Source organism: Eleutherodactylus coqui, chromosome 10, assembly GCF_035609145.1.
Source record: "Eleutherodactylus coqui strain aEleCoq1 chromosome 10, aEleCoq1.hap1, whole genome shotgun sequence".
NCBI lineage: Eukaryota > Metazoa > Chordata > Amphibia > Anura > Eleutherodactylidae > Eleutherodactylus > Eleutherodactylus coqui.
In genome coordinates, this window is record NC_089846.1 from 9,358,838 (window position 1) to 9,373,081 (window position 14,244).

Below are 14,244 nucleotides of genomic sequence, written 5' to 3' on the forward strand. Positions count from 1 at the left end.
ATGCCCTTTGCTAGACTTTCCTTGGGCTGATCCTCCGTTATCGCCCGTCTTCTGCTCCAGTCACATCCAGAGCTGCATTCACTGTTAATGATGGGCTGCAGAATGTCACACTGATATAGACAGCTCGGCTTGCTGCAGTGCATTGTGGGAGATGTACTCTGTTAGTATGCCGTAACATTGTTACCTTTCAATCGCCATAATGCAAAGCATTGGAGTGCAGTGCATTGTGGGATGTTGGCTGAATTCTGACTGCAGCTGTGGATGTGATTGGAGTATAAGGGGCACATATAGTTTTGATCAGTGAAATATGCAGCGTTTTTTTAGACCAAAACCGCACACAATTACTGCGTATTTGGTCCGTTTAGTGCTTTTTGCGCACGTATTTTTTTTACAAATGTAAGATCCCTCCCACCTTCATGCGTTCTCGCTGCATATTTACGTGATCCGCTGACTTTAATTTTAATGGGTCATTTCTGTCCATATTACGTCCCAAAATAGGACATGATGCTTTTTTTTCATGTAAAGCGCAGATCTGAATGCGGTTTATCCCGCCTGCATTACCTGCGTAATACGGAGCGCAGATACACCCTTGTGAATGAGCCCTAAGGGGAGGCCAGAAGTAAACCCTGGATACAGCAGTGAAGTCTGGGACGACAGACGAGACTATTTCTATGAAGGTGGTCACGGCTCCGCCCCTACTTCTAGCATCACATTATGACCTGCACTGATTTAAAGGGGAATGCTGCAGAAATGACTAGAACTACAGGCCCCTCTGCAAAAATCTTCCGCTCTTTGCGTTATCTTATGTGGCCGCTGTTGGCACTATTATTTTGGTGTCAGTTTTCACTGCACTCTGGCATTGTATTCACGGACAATGTTACAGCACAGTGGTCCGCGGGATGGACCTGGTGACATCTGTGGTCGGGGCCCATGTTGTGGGATGATTCAGTCCGGTATCATTTCTGGAATGTTCCACCAGTAATGTATCGAGTGTAGAGTTTTCTGTTCTGGGTGTGACTTGTTACAGTTGCGGCTGCTGGTAAACTTACCGGCTGTGCCAGCGAGGGACAAGGGCACCGGCAGTCTAATCATTAGTGATGTGAGCCGGAACCCCCCCCCCCAACGCCAAATACAAGGGGGAGTGAAACCTGTGACCTTCTATTGTGCTCTCCTCACCCCTCGCCGGAATCTCCTCCTTCGATGGTCCGATTTCTGCGGAAGGCTTCCGACAGTCTAGCGTTTAGTTTTTTTAATGCGCGTAATTAAAAAAAAACAATGATCTCAGCTTGCTGTCAATGAATGGAAACATACGCTTCATTATAAGAGAGCATGCAGCACTATTATTTTGTCCAGGGGAATGCCGGGAGCCGGATGGACACCACTACAGTCAGTTCTGGTGTTTTTTCCATTTGGCTCTAAGGATGGCGCCCCAGATGCACATGTTAGCTGGACACGATTCAGCCTCTCTTTCACTGACAGCAAGCAGAGATCTTGAATGATCTGTTAGTTGCAATAAACAGAGCAGACGTGGAATAGTATAGACGACTCTTTACAAAATATACATTTTTACGATGTCGGAGAAGAACACAGACGAAAATAAAGAAACACATGAATGATGTCACGGAGTCACACACTGGTCCGGAGCCCCAAGAGCTGACACTCTAATGTGATCGGCAGCTGTACATTATAGAGAGCGATGATGGCTGGACAGTCCCTGCAATAAATAATGGCCGCTCTGCGGGCGCGTTGGAAGAGGTTTGGTCGATAGGAGAGAGATGAGGAAGAGGCGACGCCTGGCAATCCCTCTTAAGGCACGTTGCTGGTCGCAGATTTGGCGGCCGTTGGTTTACGGGAGGCTGCGGATATCTCTTTTGGGAGGTGGGCCCGCAGGTCTTGTGGGCGTTTCATTGGCTTTTCCTTCAAACATCAGGATCCTGGAAAGATGAAGAAAGGGTTAATGCTAGAAGTCCAAACATTTCGGATATTACAGATCCCCCCTCCGGGGGAATTACTTTTGGGTGCCAGATGCACTGCCCCCCCCCCCCCCCCCCCTATTATCTTGCATTGCTGGATTGGGGGCTACATGCCTGTACTCTGCAGCTACCATGGGACCTGGCTTAGACTCCCCATCCACAAAGGAATAGGGGAGGGGAACAAGCATCTGGGGCATAAACCAACAGGGGCAACTTCTGGAAATTTCTCATCACCCCCCTCTGCTCTATGGACCCCATATAATAGATCCAAAGGGGAGGGTTGGTACCATAGAGGCAGCTGCAATGGGACCCATCAGGACACGTCTCTCCATTCCCCAACAGGTGGAGAGAACTTTGCTTTTTCATAGGCTTTATGGGGATAGAAGCAAACCTGACCACTAGGTGGTGCCACCAACCTTCTGTCCTGGGTAGTGGGGCAGGAGGGCAAGCTCTAAATGGGAGGCACATGATGGCAGGGGCTCCACACCTCTGCGTGTAATCCTGTCTAGGGTACCAAGGGACCACCCAAATAAACATGGCCAATCTATTTGCCCCTTCTCGTATGCGATCATGCCAGCCTTCCTACCAGTGCCAGGGTGAGATGGGAATGTAAACCCCCCAACAGTCACATTAAAATTGGAAAACCCTCCTGAAAATGTCCCCTTTTACAGTAGATTATGGATGTACGTCTCATGGAAATATACTGGGCGTTGGATGAATAAAGTGACATTTTACACTTCGGGTTGTTATGGCGACACCAATTATATACAGAGCTTTTTTAAAATTATTTTTTCAACATCTAAATCCTTATGTAAGGGGAAAAAGTCCCCCCCCCCCCCCCTTCCCGCTGCAGGATGTAAACTTACTTCCTCTGAATGGCGCGGGTTTAGAAGCCAAGCTTGAGCCATCCACAGTAGGAGGCGGCTGTGACTGACAGCTAGCCTCTCGCTGCAACAGTGGGGATTGGTGAGAACACCAACCTATACTTTTAACCACTTATGTGCCATGATCAATGTTGATTGCAGAGTGAGGGTGCTCCCTCTGTAATGTCATCAGCCGTCCACCATGTAATGACGGAGCGCCTCATAGGTTTCCATGGCAACTGGCAGTCAAACAATGTTGTCCAGGTCTGCCTTTGCCTCTGATCACTATGAACAGCGATAAAGCATTGCAGTACAGTACTGCAGTGTATTATCAGATTGATCATAGGTTTAGAAGCCAAGCTTGAGCCATCCACAGTAGGAGGCGGCTGTGACTGACAGCTAGCCTCTCGCTGCAACAGTGGGGATTGGTGAGAACACCAACCTATACTTTTAACCACTTATGTGCCATGATCAATGTTGATTGCAGAGTGAGGGTGCTCCCTCTGTAATGTCATCAGCCGTCCACCATGTAATGACGGAGCGCCTCATAGGTTTCCATGGCAACTGGCAGTCAAACAATGTTGTCCAGGTCTGCCTTTGCCTCTGATCACTATGAACAGCGATAAAGCATTGCAGTACAGTACTGCAGTGTATTATCAGATTGATCATAGGATTGCAGGTTCTAATCCCCGCATGGACAAAAAAGATAAAAGAAACAAATACGGTAGTTAAAAAAAAACAAAAAAAACTTTTCTGTGCACTTCCCCTCTTTGTTTAAAAAAAAAAAAAAAAGCGGCCACATCACTAAGGGGTTAAACTTTTTTCTGTAAAAATGTTTAGATGCCAGAGTCAGCAATGACTGCAGCATCTGTAGGGTTAAACAGTATAGAGGACTGATTAGCTGAAAAAAATTCTCATAATTTCACTCCTTTTGTTACATCTGTGCGACGCATTAAGTATCATGCCTCAGCACGGACGTAAGAAGGTGTCCTAATAACTCCCAATGTATATGCATAGACCAATTTCACCACTCTAGGCAAAGATCGAAGAACACCTGCCCCTTACTAATCAGGGGAGGTGGGGCACCGCTGCTTAAAAGCAGGGTGATTGTCCCGATAAGGACGGCCCCACTGTCTTCATCTGAGACCCAGCTATCCCTGATTAGGAACCTGGAGAGATGCATAAAACACACAGGACACGACACTGCTCCCACACACTGAACACGACTGTTCATATAGCACATGTCTGGCCACCTGCACAGACATACTAGTCGCTGTTCACACCTACACACACGGTAATGCATACTACACAGAACAGGAATCCCACCCAGAACTCACATGCACACAGATAGAAAACCATAGCTAGTGCAAATGTCCTGACACCAAGGGGAAAGAGTCAGCCACCGTGCTGCCATAAAAGGAACAGTATCAGGAATCATCCATCTGACCATACGATACATCAGATGTCTGGAGGCCGCACCTGTCAAAGAGAGAGGGGGTCTGCATAAAATGAAGACGGGGACGACATGTGTCCAGACCATCCTCAGGCAGGGTGGGAGAAACACTACAGACCAACATGTATAACACCCAGCTCTGAAAGGGAATAACACAGGCTGCATAAAATAACCAGCATCCTCTAATCAGAGAAGCTGGTATTTATGTTTAGCAGACCAGACGGGATTGGCTGGCTGGAGAAACCCCACACCCAGCCAGCTCAATTATCCCTCACCTGTGAAGGTGTGCTCATGGAAACCTATCGAATTACAGGTCCGAGCTGCGCAACCTGACATTTTTTTTGGGAAAAAACCCATATGTGACAATCAGAGAGCAAATATGCTCTCTGATTGATGGGGGCATAATATGAACAAAAATTAATGTCACCCCTCTCCTGGGACAGGGAGAGAGACAAGAGGATCACAGAGCTTCTCTGTTACAGGCTTCACCCTCCTCTCCTCTACACACTAACTGAAAGTGATAGCTGTAAATTCAGCATTCCCGAACCCACTTCAAACGACTGCAGCTCCAATTCTGTAACGGCTACAAATATGCTGACTCTTAGCTTAAAAATGACACCAAAAGCCATGATAGAACCGGAGCTACAGCTCTGTTCATCCAAAACTGTAATGTCCTTTTCCTGCAGAACGAACAGCGTTCCTCCTAAACTGCTGGGGGGTAAACAAGTGCTGAGCCCCCTTATTGATGGATAGTGGTGGCAGGTTGGAGACCTCTACTTTGTGACCCCTTCACATGACGCAGCATGGGGTGGGATGCTGAGTGTGGTCTGTAATAAGTGTCTTATAGGGCAGAGCTGGAGCGGGCCATAATAACTGTATTACAGTGCAGTCCCAGTGCGGCCGCACTTCCTCTCATTTCCTTATTTATTTAGTGGACGTTTTTTTTTTTAAAAAAGAGGAACAAAAATCACAAACCCAAAGATGGTGCAATCCTGCGGTGATTGTCACCAGACCTCAGCCCTCTGGGTAAAAGAGAAGTAAATGTATCTGGCACTTGTGGTCAATAAAAGGGGAAATCCTAAACTAGTAACTAATATATATATATATATATATATATATATATATATATATATATTGTATATAGCCAACCACAGGTGACAGTGGTATATGTTACTGCACTACCACTGGTGACCATCAGATGGCACTGCAGCTCCACTCTGTTCTTTACTTTAACAATTTGCAGACACCTGTAGTGGAGAAGACAGTCATAAGCCAGGAAAGAGCTGAGTGTAATCTATTATCCACTGTTATCAGCCATTTCAGGCAGGGGAGAGGCTGACTGTAGTATTCTTCAAAGGGATGAATGACCAGAAATGTAGAAACCTGCCCCATACCACTACTACCATGTTTCCTTGAAAATAAGACCTACGCCGAAATAAACCATAGTGAGGGCTCCAACCCACTGGCGATAGGCTTTCTTGCGATGCGAGAGTGATGAAAATGCATGATTATGAAAGCAATGATTTTCAATGGTTTCATACTCATTCGCGTTGTGTGCACTGAAGCCTCGCAGCGTTAGGAAAAACCTGTGCTATCACCCATTGTCCTCAATGGGGCAGCGGCAGCAGTGCTGGGCCCATTTGAAAACATAGGGAGTACATCGCGTACCTCTGCTACAGCTGTGGCAGCTATGGCAGGGAATTCCTTCATCCCCGCGGGGATGAAGAATTCTCTTGCCACAGCTGTGGCAGAGGTCCGCAATGCTATCCCATTGCTTTCATTCCCATTGAATTCAATGAATGTCTGAGCGCTGCCTGTGATTGGCTGAGTGCTGTGACCTATCACAGGCAGCGCTCAGCTGTCATTCATGGAGGGCTGGGCGTTGCCTCTTATTGGTTACAGTGCTGAGCCAATCAGAGGCAGCGCTTCATAAAGGTGGGGATTTTTCAATCCCCGGCCTCCAGAAGACAGAAGACAATTGCCGGGGCCAGAGAGAAGAGCCCGGCAGTTTTTTTTTTACAGCTAGCCATGATTTTCAGGGAATGGCTTATATTTCAAGCCCTTCTCCAAAAATCATCACTGCGGGAGTTGCCTGCAATCCATTGTTTTCAATGGGGCGACAGCAACGCTGGCCCCATTGAAAGCAATGGAACAGCCTAATGGACCTCTGCCACAGTTGTGACAGCCATGGCAGGGGATTTCTTCATCCCCGCGGGGACAGCATGGATGAAGGAATTTCCTGCTTTAGCTGTGACAGCTGTGGCAGAGGTCCGCAATGTACTCCCTATGTTTTCAATGGGCCCAGCACTGCTGCCGCTGCCCCATTGAAGGCAATGGGTGATAGCGCAGGTTCTTCCTAACGCTGCGAGGCTTCAGTGCACACAACGAGTATGAAACCATTGAAAATCATTGCATTCATAATCATGCATCTTCACTCTCGCATCGCAAGAAAGCCTATCGCCAGTGGGTTGGAGCCCTTACAGTTAATTAAAAAAGTCCATTTAAATACGGTAGTGTCCAGACAGTTACATTTTTTGGAGCAAAAATTAATATTAGACCCGGTCTTGGAAACAAGGTATTTCTCACATATCTCCAATGCTGAACTGATATCAAGCGCTTTACTCATAACACTCCAGTACTGATATAACCTCCAGAGACATCAGATATGTGACTGATATCAGCCACTTCTATAACGCTCCAGTGCTGATATACGGTAACCTCCAGAGGCATCTTATATGTGACTGATATCAGCCGCTTCTCTTATAGCGCTCCAGTGCTGATATAACCTCCAGAGGCATCTTATATGTGACTGATATCAGCAGCTTCTCTTATACCGCTCCAGTGCTGATATAACCTCCACAGACATCTTATATGTGACTGATATCAGCCGCTTCTCTTATAACGCTACAGTACTCATATAGCCTCCAGAGACTGATTTTGTCCTGCAGTATACCCCAGAATTTCCCCTCATATTAGATGTTGCCCTTACAGTCTCTCTGCCCCTCGCACCGTCTCATTCTTCTGCCCCCCATGTAGACTCCACAGAGACTGCAGACAAGTGGTATGGAGGAGCTGGCAGCCCCCTCCCCGTGTCCCCTAGTCTCCTTCTCACGGAGCTCTCATTGGGGTCCCCATGGGAATGCACTGAAAGAGATTGTTCCTGCTCTAAAAAAAGCGACTTGGGGGGGGGGGGGGGGGGGGTTGCAGCAAGACACACAGAAAGCAGATTGTTGGGAGGTGGCAGTGTGCCACTATGAGAGGGTCTCAGCCGCCCCTGCTGGAGATAATGGCCGATAACAGAGAGGGATGGAGGGGGGGCGTCCTCACAAAGGGCCGCACTGTTCCCACACCGCACAGGACACAGAACCTGCTGTGTGACCCCTATAAATGGGGCTTTATCCTCGGAAAGGTGACGCGTTACCTGATCACAGTGGCCCGATGGACCGGCGATAAGAGCTGCACTGGAGAAAAAAATGATCCCACTGTAGACCTGATCCCCCTCCCCAATATCACAAGGTCACCTCTACTGAAGAGCGCACCCCTAAAATGTGACCCTCACCGGTCCTTGTCTAGTTACCGTCTATACATTCTTTGCTTCTGGTTAAGGTGGGTGACAACCAATGTGGCCGCCGTCGCACTTCCAGCTTTCAGTCTCCTGACATGTCAGACTTGCTGTTCAGGGCTGTAGGAAAGCTGTGTGGCAAGGCCTGCAGCTAAAATATCAGAGGCCTGATTGGTAGTCTCAGGCTAACCTGGGGCTGTTATGGGGTAGGGGCAACTTAGGGCAGATATTATAGACATTATTTGCGGGCACACATCAGGGCTGGCGCATGAGAGCTTCTGTGCTTTACTCATACATGCCCACTTTTGAGAATAATTTTCAAGGAGTCTTCACCTCAAGCAAGAGTTCAGGCCGCACCCCATAAGGAATGCCAAAGTGCCTCTATTAACAAAGCCATCAGTGTAGCCCAGGGGGCAGTAAATCTCCATCACACAGCCACAGATATGTGATAAGATCCTGACTACCTGCATACAGCTACTGTATACACAGCCACTAGGGGGAGCTCACTACATAGAGATCTATACAGCCACCACTAGGGGAGGCATATTTGGTATTTCAGCCGCACTTCAGTAGCGGTGAGCGATTCCAGCGACCTGATTGGTTGTTGGGTACACACACCCCTTTGGAGATGTGCACGAGTGCTACTTCACGAGACCAGCGGGGGGTTAGGTTTACAGTTTAGGGTTAGGGTTTGGGTTTAGGGTTGGGCTTAGTTGCCGACCCTCCTACGGCCATGCTGCTGCTTATTTAACGGGCCGGCCACTCGTGCACATCTCCAAAGGGGGTGTGTACCCAACAACCAATCAGGTCGCTGGAATCGCTCACCGCTACTGAAGTGTGGCTGAAATACCAAATATGCCTAGTGGAGCCCACTGCATAGAGATCTATACAGCCACCACTAGGGGAGCCCACTGCATATAGCTATATACAGCGACCACTAGAAGGAGCTCACTACATACAGATCTATACAGCTACCACTAGAGGGTGCTCACTACATAAAGAAATATATAGCCACCACTGGGGGAGCTCACTACATACAGATCTATTCAGCCACCACTAGGAGAGCTTACTACACACAGATATATACAGCCAGCACTAGGGGAGCTCATTCTATACAGATATATACAGCCACCACTAGAGGGAGCTCACTACATACAGATCTATACAGCTACCACTAGAGGGTGCTCACTACATAAAGAAATATATAGCCACCACTGGGGGAGCTCACTACATACAGATCTATTCAGCCACCACTAGGAGAGCTCACTACACACAGATATATACAGCCAGCACTAGGGGAGCTCATTCTATACAGATATATACAGCCACCACTAGAGGGAGCTCACTACATACAGATCTATACAGTTACCACTAGAAGGTGCTCACTACATACAGATCTATACAGCTACCACTAGAAGGTGCTCACTACATACAGATCTATACAGCCACCACTAGGGGAGCTCACTACACACAGATATATACAGCTACCAGTCTAGGGAGCTCACTGTATACAGCCACCACAAGGGGGAGCTCCCTAAGTACAAATTTATAAAGCAATCACAAGGGGGAGCTAATTACATACAGCCATCTATAGAGGTAATTCACTGCATACAGATTTATATGGCCACCACTAGGAGAAGATCACTATATAGATGTATACTGCCACCACTAAGGGGATCTCACTGTATGCAGCTTTATACTGCTACCAGTACGTGGAGCTCCCCACATACAACTGAAGGTCGGCTGCACACGAACGGGTCGGATTCCGTATGCGGAGCCGGCAGTGGAATCCGACCCTGTGCCCAGCCAGCTTGCGCGTACCTGCTTCTTGTGTTCTTTTCCTGTACTGCGGATGGTCCGCACGGCTCGCCATCGGACATGTTCAGTACAGTTTTTTAAACCGCTGCCTTTCCTGCGCCATCACTAGGCGATGTCATTGTGTAAGGGCCACGAGTTGGATGGTTTCCACTGAGTTCAATGGAAGCCATCTGTGCGGAACCCACACAAAAACAGAGCATAGTACAAATTTTCCTCCACTAGTGGAAAAATCGCAATTAATTTCTGCTTGTGTGCAGGAAAAAGCGCTTTTCCATAGCATGCTATAACCAGTATTTGCTGCGGAATCCAGAGGCAGAAGCCCGCTCCGGATTCTGCAATCTAAATCCGGCCGTGTGCAGGCGGCCTTATACTGCTGCCACTAGCATGAACTCACTGTGTGCAGATTTATACTGCCACCACTAGGGGGAGCTCACTGTATACAGATTTATACAGCTCCCAAGTCAATATCAGTTGTATGTAAAGGAGCTCCCCCTGGTGGTGAATATCAGCAGTTCTTGTGCAGACCTGCGGATTTTGATGCAAAATTAAAAATGGATTAAAGCCGGTGTGCAAATCCACATCCAAATCTGCAGTTAGACTTGTGGAGTTTGATGTTGTATTCTGCAGAGTTGTCTGTGTCCTGCGGTGTAATTCTATGCCGTGTGAAAGATTCCTTTCGGGGCCCAGGATAGTGGGGTGTGAAGGGGTTAATGATGCTATAGACGCTCCGTCCTATAGGGACAGTCTCCGCCCGCAGGTCTTTTCCATTGCTGCACCTGTAGAGCGCGGGAACACATCCTGCAGCGCTCCTTAGAGGAAACGTGACCTTATCTAATGACTTCTCCTCGAGTCTTAGATGTATTTAGATGTTGGCGCTGTTGTGTCTGCGCCCGAGTATTCCTCCGAGGGGCGACTAATTGTGCAGTGTCTTCTGTCAACAGCTGCGCTCCACCCTGCACATCAGCCCTGGAACGGGTGGAGTCCGGGGGCCTCTCCAAGCGAGTGCAAGGCGTGAGATTCCTGATACGCTGAGCCCAGCGCTGCCAATGTGCCGATTAACCCTTATCGGTGCCTGGGAAAGCTGGGTAGCAACTAATATGAATGCAATTACAGAGGTCGCCTGGGCGATCCAGCTTTCCTAGAGTCCTCCACAACGAGTCATAGTTACCGTTCAGGGGTTCGGAGAGTTGGGTGATGGCAGTCCTAAAACATTCGATGCTCTTATTTTTAGGTTTCTGTTTTCTTCAGTGCGACAAATGTTGCAAAAGTCATAACATTTAGCGCTGTGGGAGGGGATGTCGTCTGCAGCACCTGTTACCCACCCAACATCTCGGGGGAAGAGAGACAAAGACGTCGGTGTCGTCTCTTACAGACCCCTAGTGATGTCTCACATTTCCTGTCCCTGGCACAGATGCCTTACATGATAGCAGTTTTAGATGGTGAATCAGGGGGCGCTACTGCACGCACTGGGAGGCCAGACAGCGGTCACATAACCCTCAGCCCGAAGAGTCCTCTCAGGGTCACATGACCCTCCGCCCAAAGAGTCCTCTCAGGGTCACATGACCCTCCGCCCAAAGAGTCCTCTCAGGGTCACATGACCCTCCGCCCAAAGAGTCCTCTCAGGGTCACATGACCCTCCGCCCAAAGAGTCCTCTCAGGGTCACATGACCCTCCGCCCAAAGAGTCCTCTCAGGGTCACATGACCCTCCGCCCAAAGAGTCCTCTCAGGGTCACATGACCCTCTACCCTACTTGTTGGGCTGTATTCACATGGTGCAGTTGAAAGCCGTTATAGCGCGGTGACACTTTACTGTGATTTGCCGCGGTTCTGCGATACGGTTACTGGCCGCGCATTTTTGTATGGGTGAAACATGTGAAAGCAATGCCTGACTTAATGTGCGATACAGTCTGCTGTGTATATCAGCCTAATATGTATGATACCGGCTATTGAGTCACTGTATCTAATCCTATAATGTGTGATGCTATCTCCTGTGCTAGTGTATCTAATCCTATCATGTGCGATACTGTCTTCTGAGCTGTGTATCCAATCCTATTGTGTGTGATACAGTCTGCTGACCTATGTATTTAACGGAGAGCGTCCAAAGTGGCCATCAGGCTAACCAGGGTGAGGGATGGTGGCCCTCTGGGACCTCTGCTGCATGGAATTTACAGCAAAGGTCCTCCAGGAGTCGGGTCAGCTGCTTCTGGGGGAGACCCCGGACCTACCATTGAGGACTATCAGACACTGCGTCCCCTGGAGGAGGTAAACAGCTTTACCTCCAGGATCGCTGCAAGAACCCAGGAGTGCCGTGAGGCTGGTAGCACCATCAAAAGACTCCAGAGGAGTTACAGGCAGCCAGGTCCATGGCGAACGACTAAGGTTGAGCAAGGAGGCCCCAATACAACCAGGCCATCCAAGAGTTAAGGCCCATTTACACCAGCCGATGATGGCTCACAGATCGCTCAAATGACAGCTTGAGTGACCGCTTTGAGCGATCATTTTGCATAAACTATTAAGTAGCTACTCAGCTACTTAATAGCAATTAAGTGTGCAAATGAAGCCTTCACTGAATGCAGATAATAGCCTAAGGGCTCTTATCTGCGTTCAGATCCTTTGTTCTTCATGGGGAAACAATGCTATCGGCACTCCCCATGGAGAACTGCTGATAAGAGTGAACAACGATTTTTAGGTTGGACTTAATTTAACGATCATTGGCTGGTGTAAATGAGAGATCCTCATCCTGGTCGAGAGAAGGACGGCCAGCTTTAAAAAAGGGCATTCCAAAAAGGTGGTGGTGGGGGGATGTCATCCAGCATCGGGCGGCCCCCAAACTTTGATTGTAAGGCTGACAGGACCCAAACCAGGGCTGGAGGACCACAGGTATTGGCTATGGTTTTGTTATACAGTGTATGTATTTGGGCTGTGGGATATTGGTGTTATGGAGGTCATGTATCATTGTGTACGGTGTATATTATGTATTACACGTGGGTGGCCGGTATTATGTGTTAAGGGGAGTTGGTACATTCTGGAGGATGGGAGATGGAAGGGGAAAAGGGCACTTTGTACTTTAGTGTATGGCCTCAGGCATGCATGGATTCTGAGTGCAGAATCCCGCAGCGGATTCCTGACGTGCCCGCAGACCTGATCAAAAAATACATTTTACTCACCTGTCCGGACGCAGCGCAGGTCTCCTCCGTCGCGGTCGGATCTTCTTTCTTCTGCGTTTTTTCTTTTTTGAAATCTCCCGCTTTCCTGCGGACCCGTGGCACATCCGCAGTGTGTGCTGCAGGCGTGCCGCGGACCGGATGGCTTCCATTTACTTCAATGGAAGACGTCCCTGTGGGATCCGGCAAAAAAATGAAGCGTGCTGCATTTTTTTTCCCGTGTGCGTTCAGAAAAAAAAAAATGCTCAATGATAGTCTATGGGCATAATGAGCTGCGGATCATCCACAATTTAATTCTGCCCGTGGGCATGAGGCCTTATCTGTCTTTAGTTTATTCTTTGTGTATATTATAGATATGTTTGGTATCAGGTGTGGATATGCGTAGAGAGGTTTTGTTACTAATGTGTGTGTCTTATTTCCTTTCGGAGTGGGTCTGAGTCTGCGGCCTCGTGTGGCACAGAGGGTGAAGGCAGCAGTATGCCCGCATGGTACAGGTAGCCGGCCCAAGGTTTGCCTTCCATCCTTCCGAGGCCGGTAACATGAGCACCCAGTTTGGTGGGAGGTAATAATTACCTGAAAGCGCTGCGGAATAAGCTGGCGCCATACAAATAAGATGTATTTATTTACATAAATCAGGGGTTCTTGGGTATTTTTTTCTTTCAGAATTACATATTTTGTATAACTTAGTTGGTATAAATCGGGACCCGTATGAACGCTTATGCAGCCAGGCCAGTTGTTTTTTCATCGTGGTTATTCTGTGATATTTTGTAAGGCCTCATGTCCACGGGGAAAAGAACAATTAAAATCCGCAGCGGATCTGTGTCCCATAGGGATGCATTGACCACCCGTGGGTAGTTAAATACCCGCGGTTGGTCAATAAAAGTGAATTAAAAAATTTCTGGAGCATGAAAAAAAATGGACATGCTCCATGTAGGTGCAGGTGTCCTGCGGGGACGGCTCCCGCAGGCTTCTATTGAAGCCTATGGAAGCCGTCCGGATCTGCAGAAGACTCGTGCCTGAATTAAACTCACCTGCTGCGGGCGATGCGTGTCTTCCTTCCTTTGCGGCCGGATCTTCTTGCTTCGGCCCGGCGCATACGCGCGGCACGCAGCCAGCGTGCTGAGCACATCCGCGGGGCCGAAGAAATAAGCTCCGGCAGCGAAGAAGGGAAGACACGCATCGCCCGCAGCAGGTGAGTTTATTCTTATTTTACTGCCTCATGTCCGCGGGGCAGGAGGGACCCGATTCTCCATGGAGAATCCGTAGCGGGCCTGATTTTCCCCGTAGACATGAGGCCTAAATCTCCTGGTTTGTACTTTGACTATTGTAATTTTGATAATTTTTTGAGTTGGTGTATTAGGTTTGCAATTTTCCCGTTATTTTGTTAATATTATCCTTTAGTTTTTTTACT

General features: G+C 48.3%; 1 protein-coding gene across 1 annotated transcript in view; it reads right to left on the minus strand.

Moving 5' to 3' along the window:
• Positions 1 to 1,533: 1,533 nt before the first annotated feature.
• AIF1L (allograft inflammatory factor 1 like) overlaps positions 1,534 to 14,244 on the minus strand; it is a 58,722-nt gene continuing 46,011 nt past the window's right edge. Inside the window, exon 6 of the mRNA XM_066580207.1 lies at positions 1,534 to 1,934. Within this exon, the coding sequence (XP_066436304.1) occupies positions 1,847 to 1,934 (88 nt within the window). The 3' untranslated portion in view covers positions 1,534 to 1,846. The remainder of the gene's footprint in view (positions 1,935 to 14,244) is intronic.